At 40.1% G+C, this 24943-nt stretch overlaps 1 protein-coding gene across 1 annotated transcript in view; it reads left to right on the top strand.

The window, feature by feature from the left end:
- Nucleotides 1–24943, top strand: part of LOC146788639 (putative cation-transporting ATPase 13A5) — a 586298-nt gene that overhangs the window by 204158 nt on the left and 357197 nt on the right. Inside the window, exons 12-13 of the mRNA XM_085635842.1 lie at nucleotides 9356–9544; nucleotides 16463–16524. Coding sequence (XP_085491968.1) covers nucleotides 9356–9544; nucleotides 16463–16524 — 251 coding nt within the window. The remainder of the gene's footprint in view (nucleotides 1–9355; nucleotides 9545–16462; nucleotides 16525–24943) is intronic.

Below are 24943 nucleotides of genomic sequence, written 5' to 3'. Positions count from 1 at the left end.
TAGACATTTTTGAGAAGAAAAATATTCACTGAGTGGGTCGCTTTTGAAATTGTAACTGGTGCCATATAATCAATGACCAGATATATGAAGTAGGTTGGTTTTGGTGGGTTTTGAAACTTTGGAAATTTCTTGCTGAAATGTTCTTAAGTCACAGTACAACATGGTCCTCATCATGTTTTTCAGAGATCCTGGGCTCTTCGAGTGAGTTGAAGCTAAAATCCAATCTGAAGCTGTGGAATTGCTGGTCAGATACATTTTCTGAAGCTTTGGAGAAAGAGTTTTCAAAAATGTCCAAACTTTCTTCTGGTACCCAATCCACTATCGAGATGAGGCAATAACCAATAGGGTTCAATTTCCCAGGGTCACCTAGACCCACTTTTGCAGCAGTTCTTGTTAGGCCTCCTGCTAGCAATCTCACTGTGCACTGCACCTTATTATCAAATTCCAAGATGGAGAAACCCCTCTCTGCTGTGTAACCCCCCCCCCCACACCCCCAGAGCATGGCCAAGGTAATGATGAGCAGTCAACCTGCTCTGTAGTTACTCAAGTTCTGAGGGTAGATTTACTCCCACTGGGTTTGATGCCAGTCTGACTGTGGGGCCAAAGTCTGGGCCTTTCCTGGTGCCATCTGACACCATATACTTGTGACAGTATAGGCCCCTTTGAACTTAAATAAGTTCCTTGGTTCACCCCAGGTGGTCTTACAGCCAGAAAAAAAAACACTTCCTCACTCCCAGTGTATTGTCTTTACTCTGGAAGCAGTTTTACATGTCAATAAGGTAAAGTTCTTAATTGAAAGCTGCAAGAGACCTAAAGTAAACTACCCTGCGGGAGTTTCAGGCAGAGAAAATATAGCTTTATAAAAGTACATTTTACTAAATATTTGTTAAACATCCAAGTTACCATTAAATTGGGCTTGTAATAAATAAGAGTGTAGAATACTTGTTCTAGCTGGTTGCAAACCAAGATATTGAATCAATATTTTAATCTGTGCTTATGTTTTCCTGGTGGGAGAGCCAGAGCCCTCCAAAGTGAAAAAAGTGTGCAATTCCCCTTGCACACTATAAATTTTTCTCTAAAAGAGCTCCTAATTAGATTCTTGCCTTTAAATTACCACACTGTGCTAAGTTAACTACTCTGCGAGGGCATTGTTTAGTCATAAGGCCTGCTGCTGAGAGAGGAACACCAAACATGCCCCTTTTAGGCAAATTCCTTAATGATATTTGTGTCCAAAAGAAAGGGTACTGTGAGAAATGGGTATTTATTCCTGATGGATGTTTCACTTTTTGGACTACCTTGTTTATGGACCTGTGCCATGTCTGAGTCTCACCCCCCTGAGTCAATCTCACTGTAAGCTCTGTTGTAAAGGATTGGGAGTGCTAACATTCAGTGTACATCTTTTAAGATAAGGCCTCCTGCTATGCAGCTATGATAATAGGCTAAGGGGTTGGTTGCATATTAACATGTGCATGTATAATTGTGTACATGTGTGTGGGTTCAGTTTGTGAGGCTACCATCAAACTTATCACTAACCAAATGAGAGGAAACCTCCTGACCCCTGAAACACATAACACATCAAAAACTAATTTTTTTTAAAAGACTCTCACTTACATAGCTCTATGTGGCACACTTCATTGTCCAGTCCTCACCCGGTATTGATGGTTCTAGCGGGTGGGCTCAACCCCACATTTAGGTGAGCTCTGTTTTGGATAATCCCATGTATTCGGCCAGGAAATAATATATCTAGAGAGTTAAAAAAGCCTTTTTATGTATCCCAAGTGCTGTTGCAGCATTTTATTCATGGGTACTTTTTGGCTATTTAAAAGCATTGAAAGGATGTTTGTGGAAAACAATGATTCCTACATCTCTGATTAGCCAACATGTTTCACCTGGTTTTAGAAATGACAACCTGGCCAGCTGACTTGCAGAGTTTTCCTCAGGTCTAGAAGTGTACTCAAGAGATGGTGTCTGAAGTCCAATATTTAAACTTTGTGCTTTCTCTGGAGTGGAAAAAGCTTCTAGAGGATTCCTTTTGAAGTGCTCAGGTTTCTTCACTCCCTGGATGCAGACTAACTACAGGAGGAATGCAATCCTTCTGTGAAGGTAGGACACAGCCTAATTAGGTGAAAGTGGGGCTGTGTCTAGCTCCGCCCTCCCATCCTGCCAGTGAATGCCTATCCAGGGACACCTACACTCTCTATTGTGAGTGGTTGTCTAGGAGGAATACACAAAGGCCAACTGCCAGCTACAAGCTCTAAATACTACATAGATAAGGCAGGAAAATGCCAACTTTCTAAAAGAGGCTTTTTCAAAATTGTAGTTCTAAATCCATCTTTAGCATAAAAGCAGATTTTTCGTTCGAGTTCCAAAGACACTAAACATGAACAGTTCACCTGCTCCAATTTGGAAAATATCAATCAATTAATCAATCAGTGGATTCATATAGTATGACTAATCATCCAAGAAGGTATCCACTATCCAGGCTATTGAGGGTCAAGATGATTCAGGTGACCCAATTAAACAGCCAGGTCTTAAGTGCCCTCCGGAATTCTTGTAGAGAGGTGGCAGTCCATAGCTACAGAGGAAGGTCATTTCAGGTTTTCACTACAGTTAGGAGAAGGAGCATCCTCCGCTGTTTCTTCAGTGGATGTGAGGGGTGTGGGTGTGAAAGCGAAAGGTGGAGTATAGTTGTCTGGTAGGATGGTGGAAGTTCAGGCATGGTTGATGTAGTCTGGTCCTCAACTGTGCAGTGCTTTGTAAGTGTGGCTTGAATTGGCATCTCTTCTGTACAGGGAGCCTGTTGAGTTTTCTGAGGTGGGGGTGATGTGGTTTGTCTGTGAAGGTCAAGGATGAGTCTGGTAGCAGAGTTCTGTAGTGATCCCAGTGTAGCGTGTGTTGCCATAGTCTAATCAGCCTCAGTGACAGTAGTCCAGTGTTCAGAGGGAGCCTTTTGAAGACCTTCCATAATGTGTGCAGCTTGAGAGAGCAGGCAGAGGAGAACAGATTAATCTGGGACATCATGGTCAGGCTGCTGTTCAGATTTATACCCAGGTTTCTGGCATGGCCGTTTAGTTTAGGTGATGGTCCTAGTTCTGAGGGTCACCAGGTCATTCCCAGGGATGGTGTGCTTCCCGAAGAACAGCACTTCTGTTTTGTTTGAGTAGAACAGCAGGCACTTGTCCTTCTTCTAGTTGGCAATGCTTTTCATGCACCTGTGGAAGTTTGTTTTTGTGTTGGTGGTATCTTCTGAGAGGGAGAAGATGAGCTGAGTGTCTTCTGTGTAGAATATTATGTTTAGTCTATGGGATCTCTTGATGTTGGCCAAAGGAGTCATGCAGGTATTGAAGAGGGTGCGACTGAGGGAGGATCCTTGAGGGATACCACAGATGATATCCTTGGGTTTAGAGGTGACTGGAGGTAGTTGGACTTTCTGGCTCAATGGAAACAGTCAGTTTGGGTGTCCTGAGTGCTGCGAAACCCAAGTTAAAGAATGTGTCTGTAACCCTTCTGGCCAGTCACCGTGGGGCAACCCCTTCAGAATAGTACCATGCCATCAGTTTGCTAATGGTGCGATAGTGCTGCCGTAATCATATCAAAATAAACAGATAGGTAAGGAGCACCAAGTTGGTAACAAACCCCACATATAGTTCAGAGCACAGGGTCTTTAAGGGTATGTTCATTATTGTTTAAGCAGATCTAAGTACCCCTGGTTTTAATCTCAGCCTTGGGCACTTACTTCTTCAATGGGTTGACACTGCCAGTATTTTGAGCTCACCACCCACCCTAGGTGGGTGTTAGCATGTGGGCACATACCATTTGTAGGAGCCAATTCGTCGGTCATCTATTTTGCTACGTGATCTCATATCTGCACACATCTAGTCTGGAGGCTAAACCGCTGGCCCAACCCGCCATGCTCTTGTACTGCTACCCATCCATATTGGTTAGGGTCATGGTAGTCACCTGATCAGCAATCGGTTTATCAAGTTGAATTTTAATGAATTTCAGTGCCTAAAAACATTTTGTATCCTCAGCTTTTTCGTCTTGTATAGTATCACCCAAATTATGTGTAGATTATGGGACTATAGATCATCAAGTATGAGCATACATGCCAAAGATAATAGACAGTGATGTGTTGTTTCTCCACTCACTAATGTTGTTCATGGTCACAACTACTACCGCTGGTGTGGTATACCTACCCACATGTTGTGTAAGTATAAATGTTTGAAGGCTCAAGATATACCTGTGGATATCTCCATTCATTATACACATCTCAGATCAGATTTCTGTAGTATGTGTCCACATTTCTATTGGATCTATATGTACGTGACACATCACAATGAGAACTGGTCACCCGTATATGAGGTGAACCCCTCAAGCCCTCACAAAGGGTCTGGCCATAAATCAGTGTCACAATTGACATTCAGATAAAACTGTGATGGCTGACCCCCTACAATGTATGTCTCACAGGGATTAAGATAGTTCACGGGAAAAAAGTAACAGCCCCAAGTGATGCCTCAAAAGGCCATAGAAAACAGAGAAATTTGGTGCATGGACCTCTGCAGGTTGGTCCTCAGTCTGCTTTGTATAAAGGTTTACAAAAAAGAGACTCATGCACACTGTTCATTGAATATCCAAGTGCTTTATTGACAGTCAAAATTAGGCTGTGACTTGTTATTTGCATTTTGGAATGTCTTTGTAAGGTGGTACCATCCACAGTGGTTTTAGTGGTGATCATTAGTTTTTTGTTTTATTAAAGTGGTGATTTTGTGATGAAGCCAATTGACAAGATTTTTGTTATCTCGCATAGTGTCTACTATGTGCTGGGTATTGTTGTTTTAGTATTAAGGGCTCACTGGGTGTTTGAAATGTTAAGATAGTGTGCTCATAGGAATTATCACCTGACAGCATGTATATTTTTTGGAAATTAATGTATTTTTTTCATAGTGTGGGTGTAATAAGGTACTTTTAATTTTAACAAGTAAAGGCACTGGCTGGACAATGGTTTTGTTAACGTTGTTATTTGCATGCCTGTGAGAAAATTGGTTATTGATTGACTGGGGTACGAACCCTGGTTAAGTAACAGCCACAATCCCTTGCAGGGTGAACCACAAAAGTCATAAATTAACCTGAACTAAACCCTGGGTTCCTTGGCCCAAAAGCAGCCACATTTAACTTAGAGGAAATATGTAAAATATTTATGCAGCACACTAGCAGTAATAAAGTGAAAACACAAAAAAAAATCCCAAAACAATTTACAAAAATGAAGTAAATGTCTATGAATTATTTGACACAACAATGAAAAAAATTCAATCAGTAGAACCGGAGTTATGAATTTATAGCTGCTAAGTAAATCAAATATCCCAGTTAGGCATATGCCAATCAAACTATGTTTCGGGTGGTGGGCACAAACACTTTAGCACTAAGGGTAGGCAGTGAACTCTGCTCCACCAGCATAGTTCACTGAGTTTTTGCAACTCCGCGCTCCGCTGGGAGCACAGAGTTCAGCGAAAACTCCCCACTTCAAGTGGAGTGGAGTTACCACCCGAATAGAATGCAGTTTGTGTGACATTGTCCATCATGCTGTCTGCTGCCAAAAACCACACGGTTTATACCTATGTCACAAGCGTGAAAAGCGCTCTATCCATCCCTCTGTAGCAGCTCCATCCTGAGTCTGATACTCCGTCTCCACCCTGTGCGCCACCTCCGAGTCCGAACTTAGACTGTCCAGAGTGTATGCAAGGCCTTTCCGGTATCCGTGCCTCTGACTGGGTGGCACTCTCTCTCAGGCTTCTGCTTCACCACTGCCTGCAGCTTCCTCAATGTAAGTAGACACCAACATGTTCAGAGCCCAACAGCTGCGTTGGACGAGGTGCTTGGCCTTCAGCTCTGCTGCATGTAGCCTTGTGGGTACACATACTATAGAGTTCTGAAGGAAGAAAAATGCTTTGCTGTAGATAGAAGAGGTAGAGAAGAAGTGAATGAAAAGTGAAGTTACCACTGCTCTGTCTTACTGTCTTTGTCCTCTCCTGTGTGCAGAATATAACCAAACTGAAGATGCAAAACCCTGTGAAAAAGCGTAATATAACACCGTCACTGAAATTACCCTAATGTAATTAAGCTAATGGTAAACAAGAGCAGTCAGCTGGCATTGTACTTACTGATGCCATGTGTTGGTTTCTTTAACTGTGAATGAAAGCTAATTGGTACAATATTCGAAGCATCCACAGAGCAGCAGGTCTCTTAGTAAGGAACAGAGTCTTGTGGTTTCTCCCATAAAGAAAGACTCCACTGAACCTAATACCAATAAATTAACCACTAACCTTGGTTTTCATCATAGCATGATAGCACTTGAGGGGTAGTAGTAATCGCTTTATAAATGCAATCACAATATTTTGCATAAACTGTAGAAAAAGTCCCTGAATTAACATTTGGTATTATATGTTTGATTCGATCCCATTGAGTAGTTGGCTGACCTTCAAAAGGCCAAGTTGCTTAATGCCCTTTCACCTCTCCAAGTCTGAGAGGGGCTGTGTGTGGGAAGGGAGGGAAGGGTGTGCTAATGACAGTGCAGCTGGGACCGTCTGCTCTCCTTGTCATCTGAGGAGCCCTTTAAATAACCTCAGTGATGGCTTGAGCATTATCAGGCTCCAAGAATTTGAAGTTGAAGGGGTCAGCTCAAGGAGGCACAGGGCAGCCACAATGAACTCTTCGGTGTTTCCTGTGTGTGTGTTTGTGGCTTTGCTTTGCTCCAGCGTCTGCAGTGAGTGTGGTGGTCAAGGCGAACGCAAGGTGTGCAGGGACCCTGGGCTGGTGTGCTTGAGTGAATCCAGAACAGGTGGGACGGAGGGCATGGGACTCTGCGTGTGAAATGGTACTGTGTGTGGATCCAATGGGATGTCCCATCAGAGCATCTGCGCACTATATCTGCACAGCCGGGTGCACTGGCAGATAGTGCATTCCACCCGTCATAGGATTCACAAAGTGTATGATGGAGAATGCACGATGGGTGAATGACTGAACTGAGATACAGGTGGTCGACTAATTAAGCAGTTGTCAGACGTCACCTGCACTGTTGCAGCTCCATGCCCAGTCATAACCCCCCTTACTCAGCCCACTCTTGGCACTCCGTGGAATCACACTTTTTTCAGAAAATTAGCAGAATTCTGCAAAGTTTGACTCCTCCAGCTCCGTCTAGGTCTTTTTAGCTTAGTTAGCAGTGGTAAAGTGCACAGATTCCCAAAACCAACAAAATGAAATGAATTTAAGCAAAAGCTTGAGGTAAGCAGGCACAAAGTTTTTGGAGAAAACCAACCTAATGCTGACAGGTCTAACAGTGAATTAATAAATCTATGGTGGACTTATAAAGTGCACAGCTACCACTAGAGTGTCCCAGTGCAATACGTGAGACAGACAGACCAACTTATTAATATCCTGGATGTGGAGAAGTGTGGCTCAATGACCAGGGTTCAATTCCCCGCCTCGGCGGGTCTTGGGCTCAAAAATTCCACGGACATGATAATTCTCGCCTCGGTGCCATTCCAATCATGGAGTCCCACTCTGCAACTCTGGGCAATAACTTGCTTAACCTCCATAACGGCCCCCACAACGCTAAGGATGCCTGGCCTCCACCTTGTGGGTGCCCAGGAGTAGATGCCTCACAGGGGCCCAGGAGTAGACGACTCACAGGGAAAGCCAGGATGGGTTCCACAGCGGTATTCGCACAAGCGCCTTGAGACCCTTGCGGGTGAGTAGTGCGCTATACAAGTATCAATTTACATTTACATTCTCAGGGATACAGGGAGAGCATTCCAATATCTGGCAGCTAGTACTGAGTGGCTTGAGCCACCCCATTTTTTCTGTCCACTGTGAGGGATACACAGCAGAACACAGGATTGAGATTTCAGGGATCTATTAGGACAGTAGGGGATCATTCTGTCCTGAGTGTATTTAGGGCCAGTCCTCTAGAAGGCTGCATGTGTTATTGTCAGTTCTTTAAAGATAGCCCTCTTCTTCACTGGCAGCCAATGTAACTGGTTGTCGTACTGGGATAATGAAGAGCATTTAGGCAGGTTAAACAGGAGGAGTGTGGATAGCTGCTGTACCAGTCTTTTTTTCAGGTAATCCGGTAAACCGAGGTACAGGATACTGAAAGTGCCTCAGGACTCTGGTACTAATCCACACCACCTATCCTGAGTACTCCTTGGCCTTCTCTGTCAAAGTGCTACCAGGAAGTACTGGGTTCCAGGTAAGGGCAGATTGTGAACATATTACTTGTGATGGACCAATGTCTTTCACAAACAATAAACTGATGTCCTATAGTGATCTTGATTCAATGGAAATATTACACTATATGATTTCCTTTTTTTTGCTTTGGTATGGAACTGCAATGGGCATTTCTATGTACAGCACTCTAATACCTTTGTATCATGTTCACACATTATAAAACTCTCTAACTAAATAAAAATAAATAAAATGTTTAGAGTTTCAGTTTTCATGTTATCTGCTAGTTGGAATACAGTCTCTTCTGGATTTAAAGGAAATCCTCTGTTCGTAGTTTAGCAAATTCACCAGTGTTAAAGTTTCTTCAGCGTGGGTGGATTTGTCCTGTTTTTAAGCTATGAGAAATATTTCTGCAAGGTGGAGAGAAGTTGATTTTGAACATGAGTGGAGTTTGAAGTTATATATTGATTTTGCACTCATTCAGAGGAGGGCATCTTTCATTGCCTTATGATTTTGTTCGGGCTCAATTGAAATGAGATCTGCTAAGAGGACTCTCATCCTAATAATGTTGATCATATCAAGAAAGTGACATGTCTTTCAGTATCATGACAACATATCATGTGTTATCATGTGCTTTTCTGATTAAAGCTATCAGGATACAAATGATATTTGTACAATTTGGAAGCATACAGATATTCATTTACCACCCAAATATGACTGAGCAAACACCAGGGTCTACAACTGGGACAGACAAAAAACATTGACTTTACTAAATGAAAGTTTTGTCACAAAATATTATGGAAAAAGAGTCCTGCAAAACACGTGCTGGCGATGATTCTTTACAACATACAAGTGGAAAACATTATATTTCAAAAAAGAATAGCAGTGCAATATTGAAGGTTGTCCAAAGATTGTTTTGTTTTTACAAGCAAATATGTGGCTATGATTCTCTACAGTGCACAAGTGGAAACCATAGTACGTTTTGAAAAGGTTGGGTATTTTTAATTTGTTTTCATTAACTTGATAGAATAAAGCTGACATTGTTAATATATAAAACACGCTTTAGTGTTCCAAATGTCTTTGATGGAAAATTCCTCCATGAGATTCTTGTTGAAATTAATATTTTTTTACCCAGGTATCTGTGAGTGATACAGTGGTGTTGTCACTCTTTATTGTGACCGGTATGGTCCCACCTTCTCTCTCAGCCGGTCTGGCTGTCGGAATCATGTATGCCCAGAAGAGGTTGAAAAGGGAGGGAATTTGCTGCATCAGCCCGAAGAAGATCAGCTTTGCTGGATGGCTCAATCTCATTTGTTTTGACAAGGTATGTAGATGCTTCCATCATCGACTGTTCTCACCTGGTTTACTTCTGTCTGTGCCCGATGAGAAGAAATTCAAATTCCATGCCTCCATGCTTCACTGGGACTACCACGATCACTAACTTTCAGAACTGAATGTCCCAGATTATTTAGCTGTGTGTCCTCATCCTTATTTAGTGCAGCAATCTTTGACATGAGGGGACATTGTTGTGATAAGAAATAGTGCTAGACACAGAATCATTCTTCTTTTATAATCTCACACAATTCTTAGGTAATTCTGTTTGATTATGCAACACAGAGTTATGCGAGTTACTCCCACGGCTAATATTAGCTTGGTGGTGTCGGCACACATTCTGAAGGCATATCATTGTTCATGAAAGGAGACCTGGCAGCAAGCTTTTATTTTCACATGCATTTTTTTACACCTGCTGTTTATCAATAATTTCTCTGGATTCTTCATGATTATCTATTCATTTTGAACCATATACATCTTTGAAGTCCTGCTCAATTTACATGCTCCCATTGACAAATTAATGTATACAATTATTCACATTTGCAGTTTAATTTGTACAGGAATGTGTAAGCTAATCATGAATCTGGATTTACAAAAGTCCAAACAGGTATACATCTGTGTGGGGGCAGGGAGGTGTGGTGATGCACTGGGGCTCATGTTATATTAGCTGTGTGTGTATGTGTGTATGTGTGTATGTGTTTTGTGTGAATGTGTATATAGTTATTTTGTGCATTTGAGCATTTGGAACTATTTTTATGTTATCTGTTTGTTATGCTGGGTGAGGGGGGATAGGTATAGCTGCTGTAGGGATATGTGTGCTTATTATGTGCACATGTGTGACGTTTTGTGGTTCTGAATGTGTTCTTGATGGGTACAGCATGCACACATGTGTCTGTGTTTGTGCATTCATGATTCTTCCAGGGCATGTGGTGTGTGAGATGTGGGAATGTGTGTTTCTATTGAGTGTGTTTTGAATTATCTATGCTGTGTATGTGCATGGTATAGATTGTGTGTCTTTATGCATATCTTTTTAGTATACAGTGACTACAGTGTATGTACTATGTTTCTGTGGAGTGTAGAGTGTGCATTTTGTTTTGTGTCATATGATCAGTGCTATGCATATTGTGTGTGCATGCATGGGTGTGTATGTGTGTGTGTACATGCGTGCGTGTGATTGGTTTTTGTGTGCATGCCTGTGTTTCACTGCAGTGTTTGTTTTTGTTAGTGTGATCCTATGTGTGTTGACTTTTGTATTCATGGTGTGTGTGGTTTATATAAGCATATATGCATACTTAATGCATGTTGTATTTATTGTGTATGCATTGTGTGACATGTGGGTATGTAAGAATGTGTTGTAATCTAGGTGCTTTATAATCACAGCTCTGAATGTGTTTATTGTGTGTGTTCTATGAATACATGTTCTAGGTTTCTTTATGTGTGTATGTGTGTTCCATGGTTGTGGATATTTTGGTAGCCTTTGTTCTTGTATCCTTCTGATCCTGTGAATTGACGTCTTGTTTGGATATTGGTGTCTTAACTTGCTTGGTTATGTAATTTTAAGGATAACCAGAAGATTGTGCAACCATGAAATTAATGTAGATGGTACAGAATTGAACAATAATGACACGGGGAAAACATTATAGGTTTCCCTCTGGCTGATAAATGCATTAATAAAGTTAGTAATCATATTTTAAAGTTGTTCTGTTGGGTTTATATAGTTAACAGCCTCTCTTAAAATAATTTTTCAAAGTAACTAAATCCTAGGTGGGAAAGAAATGTAACAGGAAGCAGACTGTGTGACAATGGTGATTGGATATACTGTTTGCTGCTAGTGTACCCTTATGCTCGCAGCATGTAGGGTTATGTAACCATGCACACGCAGAGGCTTAGAAGTATTGTGGAATGTATGTTTCCATTGTTTGAAGCCAAAAATCTGGATTATGGCTCACACATAAATAATCAGACTCCTCAGAATAGAGCGCCCAGATCAGTTTAACACGTTTGCTCTCAAAACGATGACAAACAGTTTTAACACTGTAATGAGGCTCACATCAGGTCCCAGATTTATCATGATTTGACAGAGCGCAACTCAGCAAAACAACTGTGTCAAATGGAGAGGGCAGGGATGTGACATATTTACCAAGATATGGCACATACCTGCTTTCTTAATGACCTGGCGCTCTATGTGCTGCCTAGTGACAACACTGTCACCCTGAAGCTATAACACAAGGCTCCCAGAATAACAGGCAGAATATGTTTTGTGCAGGAAGTGACAGCTACCCATACAAAAACAATCCTTAGAGGCAACGATAACGAGAAATAAAGATATCTCTCCTGGTTGCGTCATATTGCCCATGGAGACATAGTTGTCCCCTCTAAGTTAGCATAAGCACGCTGCAGCTTGCCTGCTGTTTTGCGCACATCACTACACAACTCTATTTTTGCAATAACTTCTATGGCTGTTTCACATATATATTGTCCTCATGTCACCACCGATTGGCTCCAATCGATGAGCCATTCGTGAGTGCCCAAAATCGGCTATAAATAAATTAAATTTACTGGGTTAAATCAAAGTTTATACAGCCCTCCCAGTTTGTTGAATTGAGAGGGTGTAATCATTGGACAGGAAGATCTTCAAATCTTTAGCAAGTCCCAGAACCCGACCCTACTTCTATCCGTCTCCTTGAAAAAATGAAGAGATCTCTTCCGTCTCTGCCATGAGGGAGCCTCAATCTGAGTCCAAAGTTTGCAGATTTGTCTCCTTGCTAGTAATATGAAGTAGAAGATCAAAAAGCGGCAATTTACCTGCAAATCATGCATGCCTTTCTTCTGGTGGGATATCCCAAACATAATTAAATCAGGGCTTACCTCTATGTTGCCAACCACAAAGGGCGAGATAGTCTTACCCACTGCTGACTAAAATTCTTCCAGTTTTGGGCAAGTGGCCAACATATGCACGCCGTCAGCATCTCCGCTGCCACACCATTTACACTTTATATCAATGCTCCCTTTTATCTTTTCCAGCTTGTTTGGGGTCCAGTAGATTCTATGCAAGGTAAAAAAAAAGTGTTTTTTTCTTAAAGCAGCCAGTTTAACCACCAGATAATGTGTAGCTCAAGAAAGTTGCCATAAATCTGCCAGCTCCACAGCTGCCAAGCATCCATCCCATCCACTGTATGGTGTTTTCATCTCGGCCAGTTCTGCTGCCAGTAGATATTGATACCAAAGTGCCACCTCTTTTTTCCTTGCCACTGTATCCTGGAGATACAATTTCATTTGTTCTGAATCTACATACAGCCCATTTTGGCCCTTGAGCCAGGCATTGACCTGGTAAATTTAAAATCTAGAGATTACCCCTTTCGTCTTATTGTGCCAAAAGCTCCATGTTAACTTTTGTCCATCATCCACCAACTGACCCCACTGCCTAACATCTCGCCGGTTCAGCGGTTTTGCCAAGCTATCCCAGGGGAATCCCATATGCGGGACAGCCTGCTGTAATACGGTACGGCCAGGATCGACCTTATCTTGTACCAACTCGTTGCTGCTGTCTGGAGACATTTCAGTCTGACCTTTTAAAAAAAATGCCTACTGAGCTCATGTTGGGGAAGAGCCTATGACCTGCATTGCCTTCCCCTCACCCCACCGATTACTTTCTTTTCGTGGTTCGGATTCCTTAGTTTTGCTTCCTCCATAAATTTATCCACCTCAATCGGTTCTGAGATGTGGTGCATCTTGTTATGCCACATCTCTTATAAAAAAGCAGTGAATCTCAATGGTACAGATGCGCCCAGTTATTTTAGCTTATCCATTCTGCTCCCCAGTTCCCACTGTCTATCCGCTGTTCCCTTTGAAATATCTGACCTGGATCTGTGGGAGGCACCCAACGCTTGCAGCAACTTTTCTTTTAGAGCTAACCCCCAGAAAACTTCTTTCACAGAGCACAATAAAAAATATACCATGATCTTTTGCATTTTTTTATGACCAGGATGTAGCTTAAAGGGGTCTCTCTCTATACGACAAAAACAGATTCTCGACTCTGGGACATGAATGTAAGGAACTCTTCTAAAAATAAAAATGGTTGGGAAATTGGGTATCTACAGACCAAATTCACTATACTAAAGGTATAGCAATATTATTAAAGGCGAAGTCATGGATAGAGCTACTTAGGCGTAGAGTAGAAGAGGGTGGGCACTGGATAATAGCTGAAATTAAAATAAATCCCTCAACATATTCACTATCAAGCTATTACGGTTCAAACATAAATGATGTAACCCCTCTGACTCATCTTTTCTCTAACCTTGTAGAATTTCAATATCCTATCATTCTTGATGGAGATTTTAGAATCTTATTGTATAATGATCTTGATAGCTTGTCAGTTAGGACCCAGATCACCTCCCCCAAGATGAGGGCATATCTATTGTATATGGTAGAGAATTTTAACATATGTGACGTCTTCCGTAGAGTGGAGGAGAAATGTAGGGATTACACCTTCCATAGTAAGAAGAGTGGGCACTTCTTTTAGAGTAGACTGCCTGTTCATGGACAAGAAAGAAGTGGAGCACAAATCAATACATTTTACTAGGATCAAGCAGGACTATAGGTCACTAATTAAGCAGAAAAATGTGAATTCTATATGAAAAAGTGGCAAATGCTGTCAAATGTGATTCAGTCTAAAAACACCAAGAAATTTGCGAAGCTCGTGCAAGATGGTACAGGCATGGATCCGATAAACTCATAAAAGTAACTTATATGGTCCTTGAAACCCAGTGGATAGAATGTCTAAGGGGCATAGTAAGGGGTATAATTACCATCTGTTAGCAGAGTACAAATATGATGAGAATTTAATTAAAAAATATTGAGGAAATGTTTACTGCACCAAAGCTCACCAGAGCAGTTGCCCTAGACAACTTGCCCTTAGTGAAAATTAAGATTAATAGTGACTGCCGGGCATCACTTTTCTGCCAAGTATTCAGAATACTAGTAACCACTGGTATTATGACTGAACGTTGGAAGGTAGTTAATAATAAAACCCATATTTAAAAAGGGTGACCCTCTGCAATCCTATGAATAATAGGCGTATCAGCCTTTCTGATGTGAGATTAAAAATGTTCTCCAAACTTTTACTTAACCACGTAGAGCAGCACTTAGGCATCATGGATTTAATACCAGTGGAGCAAGACGGCTTCAAGAAAAGTCACTCAGTAATGGATCACAGTTTTAGTTTATAGTCAATAGCAATTAAATAGATAGAGATGTTGGCAACCTATACTGCTGCTTTGTTGATTTCAAGATAGCTTTTGACTTGGGGAAAACCTGATATATTGTGGGAGCAACTGCAGAACATAAACATTTGTGAGGATAAATAAATATTCTGAAGGAGTTGCACAAAGGTAATTGGGCAGTGCTCCAACTAAACCAAGAAGCCCTTTTGTGCCAGAAATTACTTATTACAAAAGGTCTAGGACAGCGCTGTGTTTATTAGAGCTATTGCTCATTTTGTCTGAAGTGCAAGCATTTTTTCCCAAAATGAGAGGGCAGCACATTCCCTGTTTGGTATATGCTGGTGATTTGGTAATCATTGAAGCAATAGCGATATAATTGAAAAGGAAATTGGAGGCATTTGCAAAAGATGGTTTAAGACATGGACAAAACAAAAACTTTGATATTTGGTTGTCAGAAGAAAAAATATCAATGGTTCATCAATAAGGTAAGGGTAGAAGAAGTTACCTCCTATAAGTACCTTGGACTAAATTGTGGGTTAAAAACAACATTGAAACACAAAAACGTCCCTGTGTCCTGGGGTTATGCAAGTTTAATGGGGTTTATGAAGGTTCTGACATGATCCCGGTTTTACAACCTTGTAAGCCGAATCTACAAGCTAAATTTCTTTACGGTATGAAAATGCTTACATGAGTTGATATTATGACTGGAATAAGCTGGAAGGCCAGTGCCTAAAAAACACTTTTATGCATTCCCCAATCATCTATGATTTTAGAAATAAGGTCAGAACTCAAACTCATATCCTGATGTTTTATCAGTATGAAACTGTGGATAAGATGTTGGTATAGGTCACTATTAGACTGAGAGGGCAATATTGACAATGTCTGTAAACAATTTTTTTAAATAGTGAATTGTCATGGGCTGCAAGTGTAGAAGAGATTGTAAGGACATCTTTTGCTTTGCTCTCTCTACATTCTCCCACTTTAGGATTACCTTTAAAAGTGTCCTGGACAGACATGAATATGAAAATGGAGATTTTGACTGAGAATATAACTTGAGTTGTGTACGCTAACAAATGTGGTTCACCCACTTCATTGTTTCATGGTATAATGAGGCTGTGTACCTGTACAATTCAGGATTGTCTGAGCCAGGTCTGCAAAACAGTATTATGAAATATAGATTAGGTATTACCGCAATATTGTATGGTACGAAATTACCCAAAGCAACTCTTTAAAATTGGTGAATACTGCAATTGCGTTATGCATAAGAAAAGTACAAGTGTGCACATTTTACTGGATTGTTGGTTTTACATGAAGGAAATGTGTCAATTGTTGAAGCCTGTTTTATTGAAATAGGTGACCGTGACATTTTTATGTTCTATGCATTAATTTGAGGTAACAATTTACACTTAGGACATTTTTACAATTGAAAAGAAAACCGAAGGGAATTAATTAATTTATTTTATTTTAAGTGTTTTATTTACGTTAAATATGTCTATGTTCTACAAACAGATTAGTTCAATGGACTGTGGCCAATAAACTTACTTTCTGACAATAAATGTTTTATATGGAAACCATATATTTGTTTTGTTTGTTGCTTGAATGGGTTTATTTTTTAGCACCACAATTACTTAGTGAATTCAAACTGAGTTGCTCTTGTTATTAATTTGCTCATGTCCATTTGCATCTAGACTGGCACCCTAACAGATGATGGACTGGACCTCTGGGGGATTATTCCATCAAAGGCACAAAGGTATGACTGGCATATAATGATATCCAATGACTCAGTGTAAAAGGAACATTTTGCTGTGTGCAGCATATGGGAATGGGAGGTGCCTATATTGCATCAATGTACAAAGTTTGAGGCAGTATTGTCAACTTTAACATGCATTCGGGCCCAATAAAAAGTTCAAATTGGTGCAGTAAAGTATTTGATGAAGAAATATGTGTTGCCACCTTGATCCTGTGGGATGCTCTGTGCTGGGAAACACTGAAACCCGCCCAGACTTCCATGTCTATCCCTAACAATCTGCTAAAGAGCAGCCTTGACATGTTCAACCATCGTATCAGCCCCCCCCCAATGTATTCCCACTCTTTAAAAACGAATAGATTTGCAACAGCAGCTGGATTCAACCTCTTGAGCAATTCACCCATTGCCCCCTACCATTAATGAGCCAGATGTTTTTCTGCTCTGACATTCCAGGCTGCAGTTGTGTTGTTTTCCCATGTACAATGCATATGCAGTGAAAAACACACCAAATGTGGTGAAAATGTGAATTTTTGCCTATAGATACAAATAATTGCCGGCTAATATGTGGACTTGAAAAGAGTACTTGAAACTTTAAGACATTCTTGAATTGTAATGTGTTTCAAAATCAAATCCAGTCAAAAATGTTTACGTTTGTGTAGGATCCAGGGTGACAGCATAAGCAAAAGGGCTGTTATGATGTAGGAATGGATGCCTCTGAGTAGCCTCTTCTAAAACATGCAAATATGGTTTTATGCATCCCAGGAAGTCAAACCTTGAGCACATTGAGTCTTCCCATAGTTTTGTCTTCTGGAATTTGTTATTTGTAATGGTCACAGAAAAGCCTGCAGAGGTTCTCGTAGTTTAGTTTATGGAAAACTGGGCATGCTCAACTGGTGACTAGGTTCCATTTGATTTTAATACCATCTCAACATCCAGCACACAGGGCCCGATCCACAGAACTAACTTAAGACAAAATCCTAAACTTACTACTTTTGGTATTCACAGAAGGCATTTAGTAGTAGTACAGTTAGGATTTTGTCTTAAGTCGGTCTTAAGTCTGTCTTATGTGTGTCTTAAGTCTGTCTTAAGTCTGTCCTAAGTTTGTCTTAAGTTTGTCTTAAGACTGTCTTAAGACTGTCTTAAGTCTGTCTTAAGTCAAACTTAAGACAAAATCCTAACTTTACTACTACAAAATGCCTTCTGTGAATACCAAAATTAGTAGGAGAGACTTAAGACAGACTTAAGACAGACTTAAGACAGACTTAAGACAGACTTAAGACAGACTTAAGGCAAAATCCTAACTTTACTACTACGAAATGCCTTCTGTGAATACCAAATGTAGTAAGTTTAGGATTTTGTCTTAAGTTAGTTCTGTGAATCGGGCCCACAGTCTTCCAGAAAGAATTTTTCTAAAAGACAAAGCTAGCTGCCATGATAAGTGCATACCTATTTAACTCTGGGGGTCTGTCCAGAAAGCTATTTTCCACCATAATTAAAACATGACCTTGGAAGGAGCTGTAAGAAGGATTGACTGCTGTCCCTGTTCTCCTACCATAGTGAAGTGATGTTTTTATCCACAACTTTTTCTTGTTTAGAAGTGTAAGGGACTCTGTTGTTTCAGTTTCTCAGAAGATCAGAGTAGAATGCCTTTGGTGGTATTCATAAACCAAACCTAGCTGTCCATAGAGTGTTTCTGCTCCCATGTTACCAACAGTTTGATGTATTTTCTACCTTCATAGATTGCGTTGTGCATAGGAAATTTCTATGAGGTCTTTTCAAACAGAATCCACCTGGGTTTCTTGGTAAGATAAACACAACCAACTCCTCGCAACCACAACATGAATGCAGCACCTACATGTAAAACCCTCACAAACAGGGAATTGCACAGAGAACAAGCCAGTGGGTCTGTAAAGAATCCATATGATGCATACAACTAAATAGGACATGATGATGGTTTTCCATGTGATTCGATCCTTAAACAAATTTGTCTCCCACTGTTTACCTCAGTTATTCTGTACATGGGTGTTACATTCTCAGCTCATATCAATGGAATTATGTTTGTTCCAGTGAATTACAGTTCCTCCTAATGCTGGTTTTATAATCACTGATGTCTAGCATCCCAAAATGTCCTCATATTCAAATGTATGCATCAATAATTCCATAATTCTACTTGGTCAGTTTTTGTTGATTCCATGAGTATTTTAGTGACCACAGTATTTTCATTGCTTGACAACCCCACAGGTGACTGTGTGCCTGTGGCTGGAAAACAACATTGTGATTAATATAAATCCAACAGAGGGACTTGTGGAGGAAGAAGATTCACATACATTTAAAGAAAAGATCGTTAGATGTTGGGTATGTTGGCTTTTGGATTGAGTAAACACTCGCGTCCTGGTCACCCCAGAATATGAGCTTGATTCTATTACTACACATGAGGTGAAGATTGGACCAGAGCTAGCAGAACTGACGAGAAGTGACGAAGCAAGTGGTTACATAAGTGGTCATGTGGTGGTGCAGCTGAAGAGGCTGCCAGTCTCCTGGAGCTGGGGTCTATTAGCGCCGACCTCGGCCCCGGTGTGAGTCAGAGAAGCTGTAAAAGGAAAACCCGAAAGGCTCTGTCCTCATTCCAGAGAGACGGGACGAACGGAGGGACCGAGCGTGTGAGGCTAGAGCTGTGCCTGCAACTCAGCAGTGCGGAAGCAGGCAGCATTAGGCTGGTGCGGCTTGCACGGCGGGGGGAGCTCTTAGTTTTGGCACCGCTTTTTTTTCTCAGTCCTGCTCTGTTTCACCCACATTGTCTGCTCAACTGTGGCTCCTACCCTGCCTCCACACAGCTCCCGCCGTGCCCTGCTCCCCCTCAGGTGCATTAATCATTCCTCTGCCTGTGTTAGAGTCCAAGGGGAACAGGCAGAGAAAGTTTAAAAGGAACTGGACCAAGTGATAAAGTCCCCTAAGGTTCAAAAAACATTTAATACTATCCCAGCCGGGAACTGGTTTACCTCATCTCCCAGACCAGTCTGTTTTAATCAGCCTAGCCCTCATAGTCTGGATTGGAGCATTTAAAGAGCTTGGAAAGACTAACCTCCACCTTCAATCTCACTCGAGCTGTCAATCAAGACTTAACAGTAAGAGGGAGGGAGTTTTGTGAACTTCTGGAAGGCGTTAGTGTAGTAGCATTAGCAAGCTGCAGAGGTGTGAGAAACCTGGGTGGCCCGTGGAGGTGACCGTGCCAGTGCAGGGATCATCCTGAAGATTTGCTAGCATTTTCTCCAGAGACTTAAAATAAAACCAGGAGATCCTGGGCTTCTCCACTATTAGTACGTCATGGCTTATAAGAAACATAGATTCTGAACAATCCATATGAAAAGATTGGGCATGGTTCGATCTGCAAGAAAAAGTAAGTGTAAATCAGCTCATAGTGGAGCAGTTTTGGTAAGTCCAGAAATAACAAATAAAATCCCAATATTCCAAAAATGACCAATTCAACAGTAATAGTTGAATATGGAAAATTACAGGAACAAAATAACGACGGGAATCTTGAACTCGAGAAATTCAAGGTCAATAATAATCTGCAACTTGATGAAGAACAAGAAAGAAAACACGCAATTGAATATACGAAAACCGTAGAGCATCAGGAGCTTCAGGAACCAGGACCTCAAAAAGCAGGAGAGGCACTACCTTCAATACCAGAGTCAGATTTTGCCTAACCAGAAAAAAACTACAATCCTGGTTTGCCCTCAGAGGTATCCAATAAAACAAAAGAGACATTGCATTTATTTAATAGTGCACCAAGTAATATTTCAGATCTGATGGAAAACTCCAGAAATTCCGCTATTCAATACTTTGCAATCTCCCAATAGGCAAGATCCTATATCCAGCACTTTTTTTACATTGCAGAAGATTTTGGAATCTATATTGACTTTTCTGGAACATCATATGGAAAACTCTGATCAGATTTTGGAAATGCAAACAGGAATACTGCCATACTTAGTGGATAAAAATAGGAAAAACAGCTGAACAAAAATCTTCAAACTTCTATAAGAACATTTTTAAAAGTTGATGGAGAAAATAGCAGTGTCCTAAATTTTATTCCATTTGATAACCATCCTCCAACAAAAAAGCAAATGGCAACTCAAACTGGTACATCGTCTTTAAAAAAAGAAAAAAATAAGGTCACTAAAGATGATAAAATGTATTATCTTCACAAATTATTTAAGGATTCAATAAGTGAAAGAAATTCACAAGAAGCTGTTTACATTTTTCCAATTTTCAATCAGAGAAGACATCAAGAACCACTAAACCAACCAATTAAAAAAGAAGAAATCTCCCCTGAATCTCTGTCTATAAGGGAGTCAGAGTGTATGTCAGAGCAAAAGGAAAAGAGAAATAAAACTAGTTAGAAATAAATAGGACCCCTGGTCATCTTTATTGTCCTCCTGATTCTCTACCTGGTATGGTGGGATCCCCCCATCGGAGCTCGACACCATCTAGACTGTTTCTCGCCTTGAGTTTTGTTTCATTGTTTCTTTGTTTGTTCTTTTCTTTTAAACTTAAAAATATCTGTATTCTGCCTAGCTTCTGAGTTGCTTAGAATATCTCCTGTAACCCTGCTTAGCCTCTGGGGATCAGTCGCTGCTTCGTGACATCCAGCAATTGATATGCATATACTAGCGGCTGGCCCTGGTGGTTGTAGGCCCATATTTGTAACGATGCTATTTTGCACAATAAAGTTTAAAAAATAAATAAATAAATAAATAAGAAAAATAATAAGAAAAAAGCAAAATGTCGATTCTCGAAACGAACAAAAAGGAATCTAAAATTTCCACAGTCCCAGAACGGAAAGTCTCGGCAGATGTACAAATCTTGAAGACCCCTAAATTCATTTAAAATATAGATCAGCATCTACCATCACACAAAATCCAAGAAGATCAGAAACAACTAAATCCATTGCCGCCAAATGTTTTCATAAAACATATAAAAGATCATCAGGGCAGGATCTACCGAGAAAAAGAAACTCAATCTTCTATTTGGAATTCAAATGGTATGGGAGAGCAGACTGACTCTTGCACTTTAGAAATAACGGATTTATTCCCCACAGGAAAAGACTCTCTGAATCGTGGAAAAATAGTAAATCTATTGCACAAGATCCATTTACTTCACTCACTCACAACCTCAGAAATAAAGTTAGAAGCTTCCCCAAACAAACTTCAACTTGCAGGTGGCAACTGTTGAGTTTTGGTCCAATGTGATCCCTTCAATAATCCTAAAAGAGAGTTACATCATCCACAAAAATGGATTTGTTTTAGTGGAAGTTAAAGAAAATGTCAAATAGCAAAAAAATCCAAAGGAGAAGAACGAGAACAAGACTCCCCAATATAATCAAGCATTTTCAGGCCCCTGAATGTACCTGAAGGAACCTTAACAATCTCGATAAAAGACGGAGAGTGACGAATCTGGAATTATAATTCTAAAAAAGTAGAGATACAAACGAATGAAAATTCTTGGTCTTGGATCTCCAGTAATTTGAATAGTAACAAACAGGGAAAAGCAAATAAATTCCCTTTTTAGCAGAAGCTTGACAATTGTATCTTGGAACATCACCTGGAAAGATACGGAAAAGTTAGCCTCTATTCTGGAAAATTCTCGGCGATAGTGATTTTGCAAGAAACATGGGCCTTAGAATCCTTTGTTCAAAAAGATAAGTTTGTGTATGATGTTCCGACAGAGGCAGTGAGAAGGGGCCATGCAAAGGGAGGTCTCGAAATTCTCTCGAGGGAAGAAATCTATTGGGATCTGGAAGTAATTGAAAAGTCCCTCTTGAACGTCCAATGCATCAAAATCAAGCACTGGAAAGAAAGGCTGGACACCATCCACGATTTGCTTATTTGTAACATATACATACCACCTGGACCCCCATATGATTATTTAATGGAAAAAACATTTGAAAAAAAAGAATCAACTATAAAATCCAAATGGTATCCTCCGGTAAAAATCTCAAATGCCCTGCTGGCCAATTGGAGGATTCATACACAAGATGCAGCTCTGTCTATCCCCTTACCTATAACTCCAACACAGATAAAAGCTGATAAATGGGGGAAATTACTCCTTACCTCAGTGTCCACAATAAATGTAGTCATTTTAAATGGAAGAGTATATGGTGATATTCCCGCTGCATTTACGAGAATAGGTAATCACAGCTCTTCAATCGTAGACTACATAATTTGTAGCCTGGATCTATTCAGAAAAGTGCAAACACTGATTATAGAAAGAACACATGAAAATGATCATGCAATTTTATTCTTGGGAGTGGAAGTTCTCATGCAATCTACTCTCCCATGGTCTTCAAGTTCTATGAACGGCTTCCCTGACACAGGATAAAAAAAATGGAATTCTAAAGCAATCAATAAAATTAATAATGCAATTATTTTGACACAATGAGATCTTTTTAAAAACGAAGTGGACCCTATAACAAGCTATGAAGACACTATTTCCTCGGTGGTGGCTACCCTTCAGGAACCATCAAAAGGACAATATAAGGTCATGAGATATCCAAAAGGAAAGTGTCAAGATCACAAATCATTACAACTCAAAACATCTCTGGGATCAGATGGAAAGAAATTACACAGTTGAAAAAAATCAGACAATGGAAAAAAGGAAAAAAACGTCAAGATCAAAAGTGGGTTTATATCCGAATGGCAGAAAAATGTAAAAATAGTAGGGCATTCTGGAGTTTAGTAGCTAAAGAAATGAGAACAAGGAAACCTCTACAAGTATCTCCAGTATCATCAGCTGACTGGGATTAATATATTTATGATTTGTATAAACCAAATTCACAGAACCCTGAAAAATCATGTCAACCATTCCACTGGAAGAAGAAAAAGAATCTAGATATCCTAGCCCCAACAGCTAAGCAAATAGCCCATTATATAACGGTCACTAGATCTTCTACAGCAATGGATCCAGATAAAATTCTGATTACAGTTCTTCAAAGTAATATGGAGGATTGGAGCACATGTTTAGCCCCCCCCTATACTTCAATGTTTTTACAACTGGAAAAATTCCAAAATCATGGCTGGGGAGCATCGTGGTTCCACTTTTTAAAAAGGTTCCGAGACAAGTACCGAAAAATTGCTTAGCTGGATGCCACCAGGAAGATTTTTGCAGCCTGTGTTCTGGAACATTTGAAGGATTGGGCCTTTTCCAGAGGAGTGTTCCCTATGACACAGGCCAGTTTTCGCCCAAAACATTCTGTAATAGACAATATTGCGGTCCTTCAAATGGTTGTCAACAAATATGTAGTGTCGAAATTACAGGTTGAATACTGTATTTTTATCGATTTTACTACCACTTTTGACAGTGTGGACAGACCAACACTCTGGAAGAAGTTGAAGAGGTTAGGAAAAACTAATGACGTACTCACAATAATTATATTATTACACACAGCAACATGATGTAAAGTCCAATGGGGGAGAAAAGGGATTAACACGATCGATATCCACCTTGAATGGTTCAAAACAAGCCTGTCTTCTGTCCCCCATCTTATTTTCTCTCTCTACAAGCGATTTTCCAGAGTATTTTGTAAAAAATCAATAATTCCCCACCAAAAATAGCATTTTGTAATATCCACATTTAATGTACGCTGATAATGTTGTGATTTTAGATCTCACACCGAAAGGTCTACAAAGAAATGTAATTGCACCAAATGGCTATGCAAAATAAAATATCTTGGTTCCAGATACATCTAAAACCAAAGTCTTACCATTTAGAGGAAAAAGCTATTCCTTTATTTTAATTGGATATTAGGAGAAAATTCCTTAGAGATGGTCAAGAATACACTTAGCTGGAGCAAATTTTTTCTCAAACTTTACAAAATGTCTCTCATTTTCAGCATATAGGACGTAAGGCATATACTCATGCTGGCGCATTACAGAGGTTACACTCTTCCACTGGTAATAGACAATTTCAATCCCTACTAGAGGATTATTGTATAAAAATTCCCCCTATTTCATCGTATGCCCTTGAATATATTTCGGTTAATACTTGGCAACCAGTAAAAGTTAGGGAAGGGAACTTATTATGTAAATTATAAAAAGTTAACCAAGCATTCCCAGTTCAAGCATTACGCCTAGAGTTATCTTTAGATAGCTCTTATGCTAGAGCCTTCTCCAGTATAATACGATGGGCATATAATCTCCTGCACACTGACCGAGGATCTCTAAGGAATATTTTAAAATTGGAGACTTTTAGAGATGAGTCGTTGCAATTTACTTTTAATAGGAAACTTAGTATTGCTTTTAATTTGTCCCGTTGCACAGCAGCACTTTTAAAAGTTTGGGCACCAACACATTTAAAGCTTTTTTTTAAAGAATTTGACACCAAGAACAAGCTTTGACCTGGATGTAGAACACTGTTCCCAACTAAA

This window comes from Triturus cristatus, chromosome 11 (genome assembly GCF_964204655.1).
Source record: "Triturus cristatus chromosome 11, aTriCri1.1, whole genome shotgun sequence".
In the NCBI taxonomy this organism is placed as follows: Eukaryota; Metazoa; Chordata; class Amphibia; order Caudata; family Salamandridae; genus Triturus; species Triturus cristatus.
The sequence above is the reverse complement of the archived record's forward strand: the minus strand, read 5'-3'. Positions and strand labels throughout refer to the sequence as shown.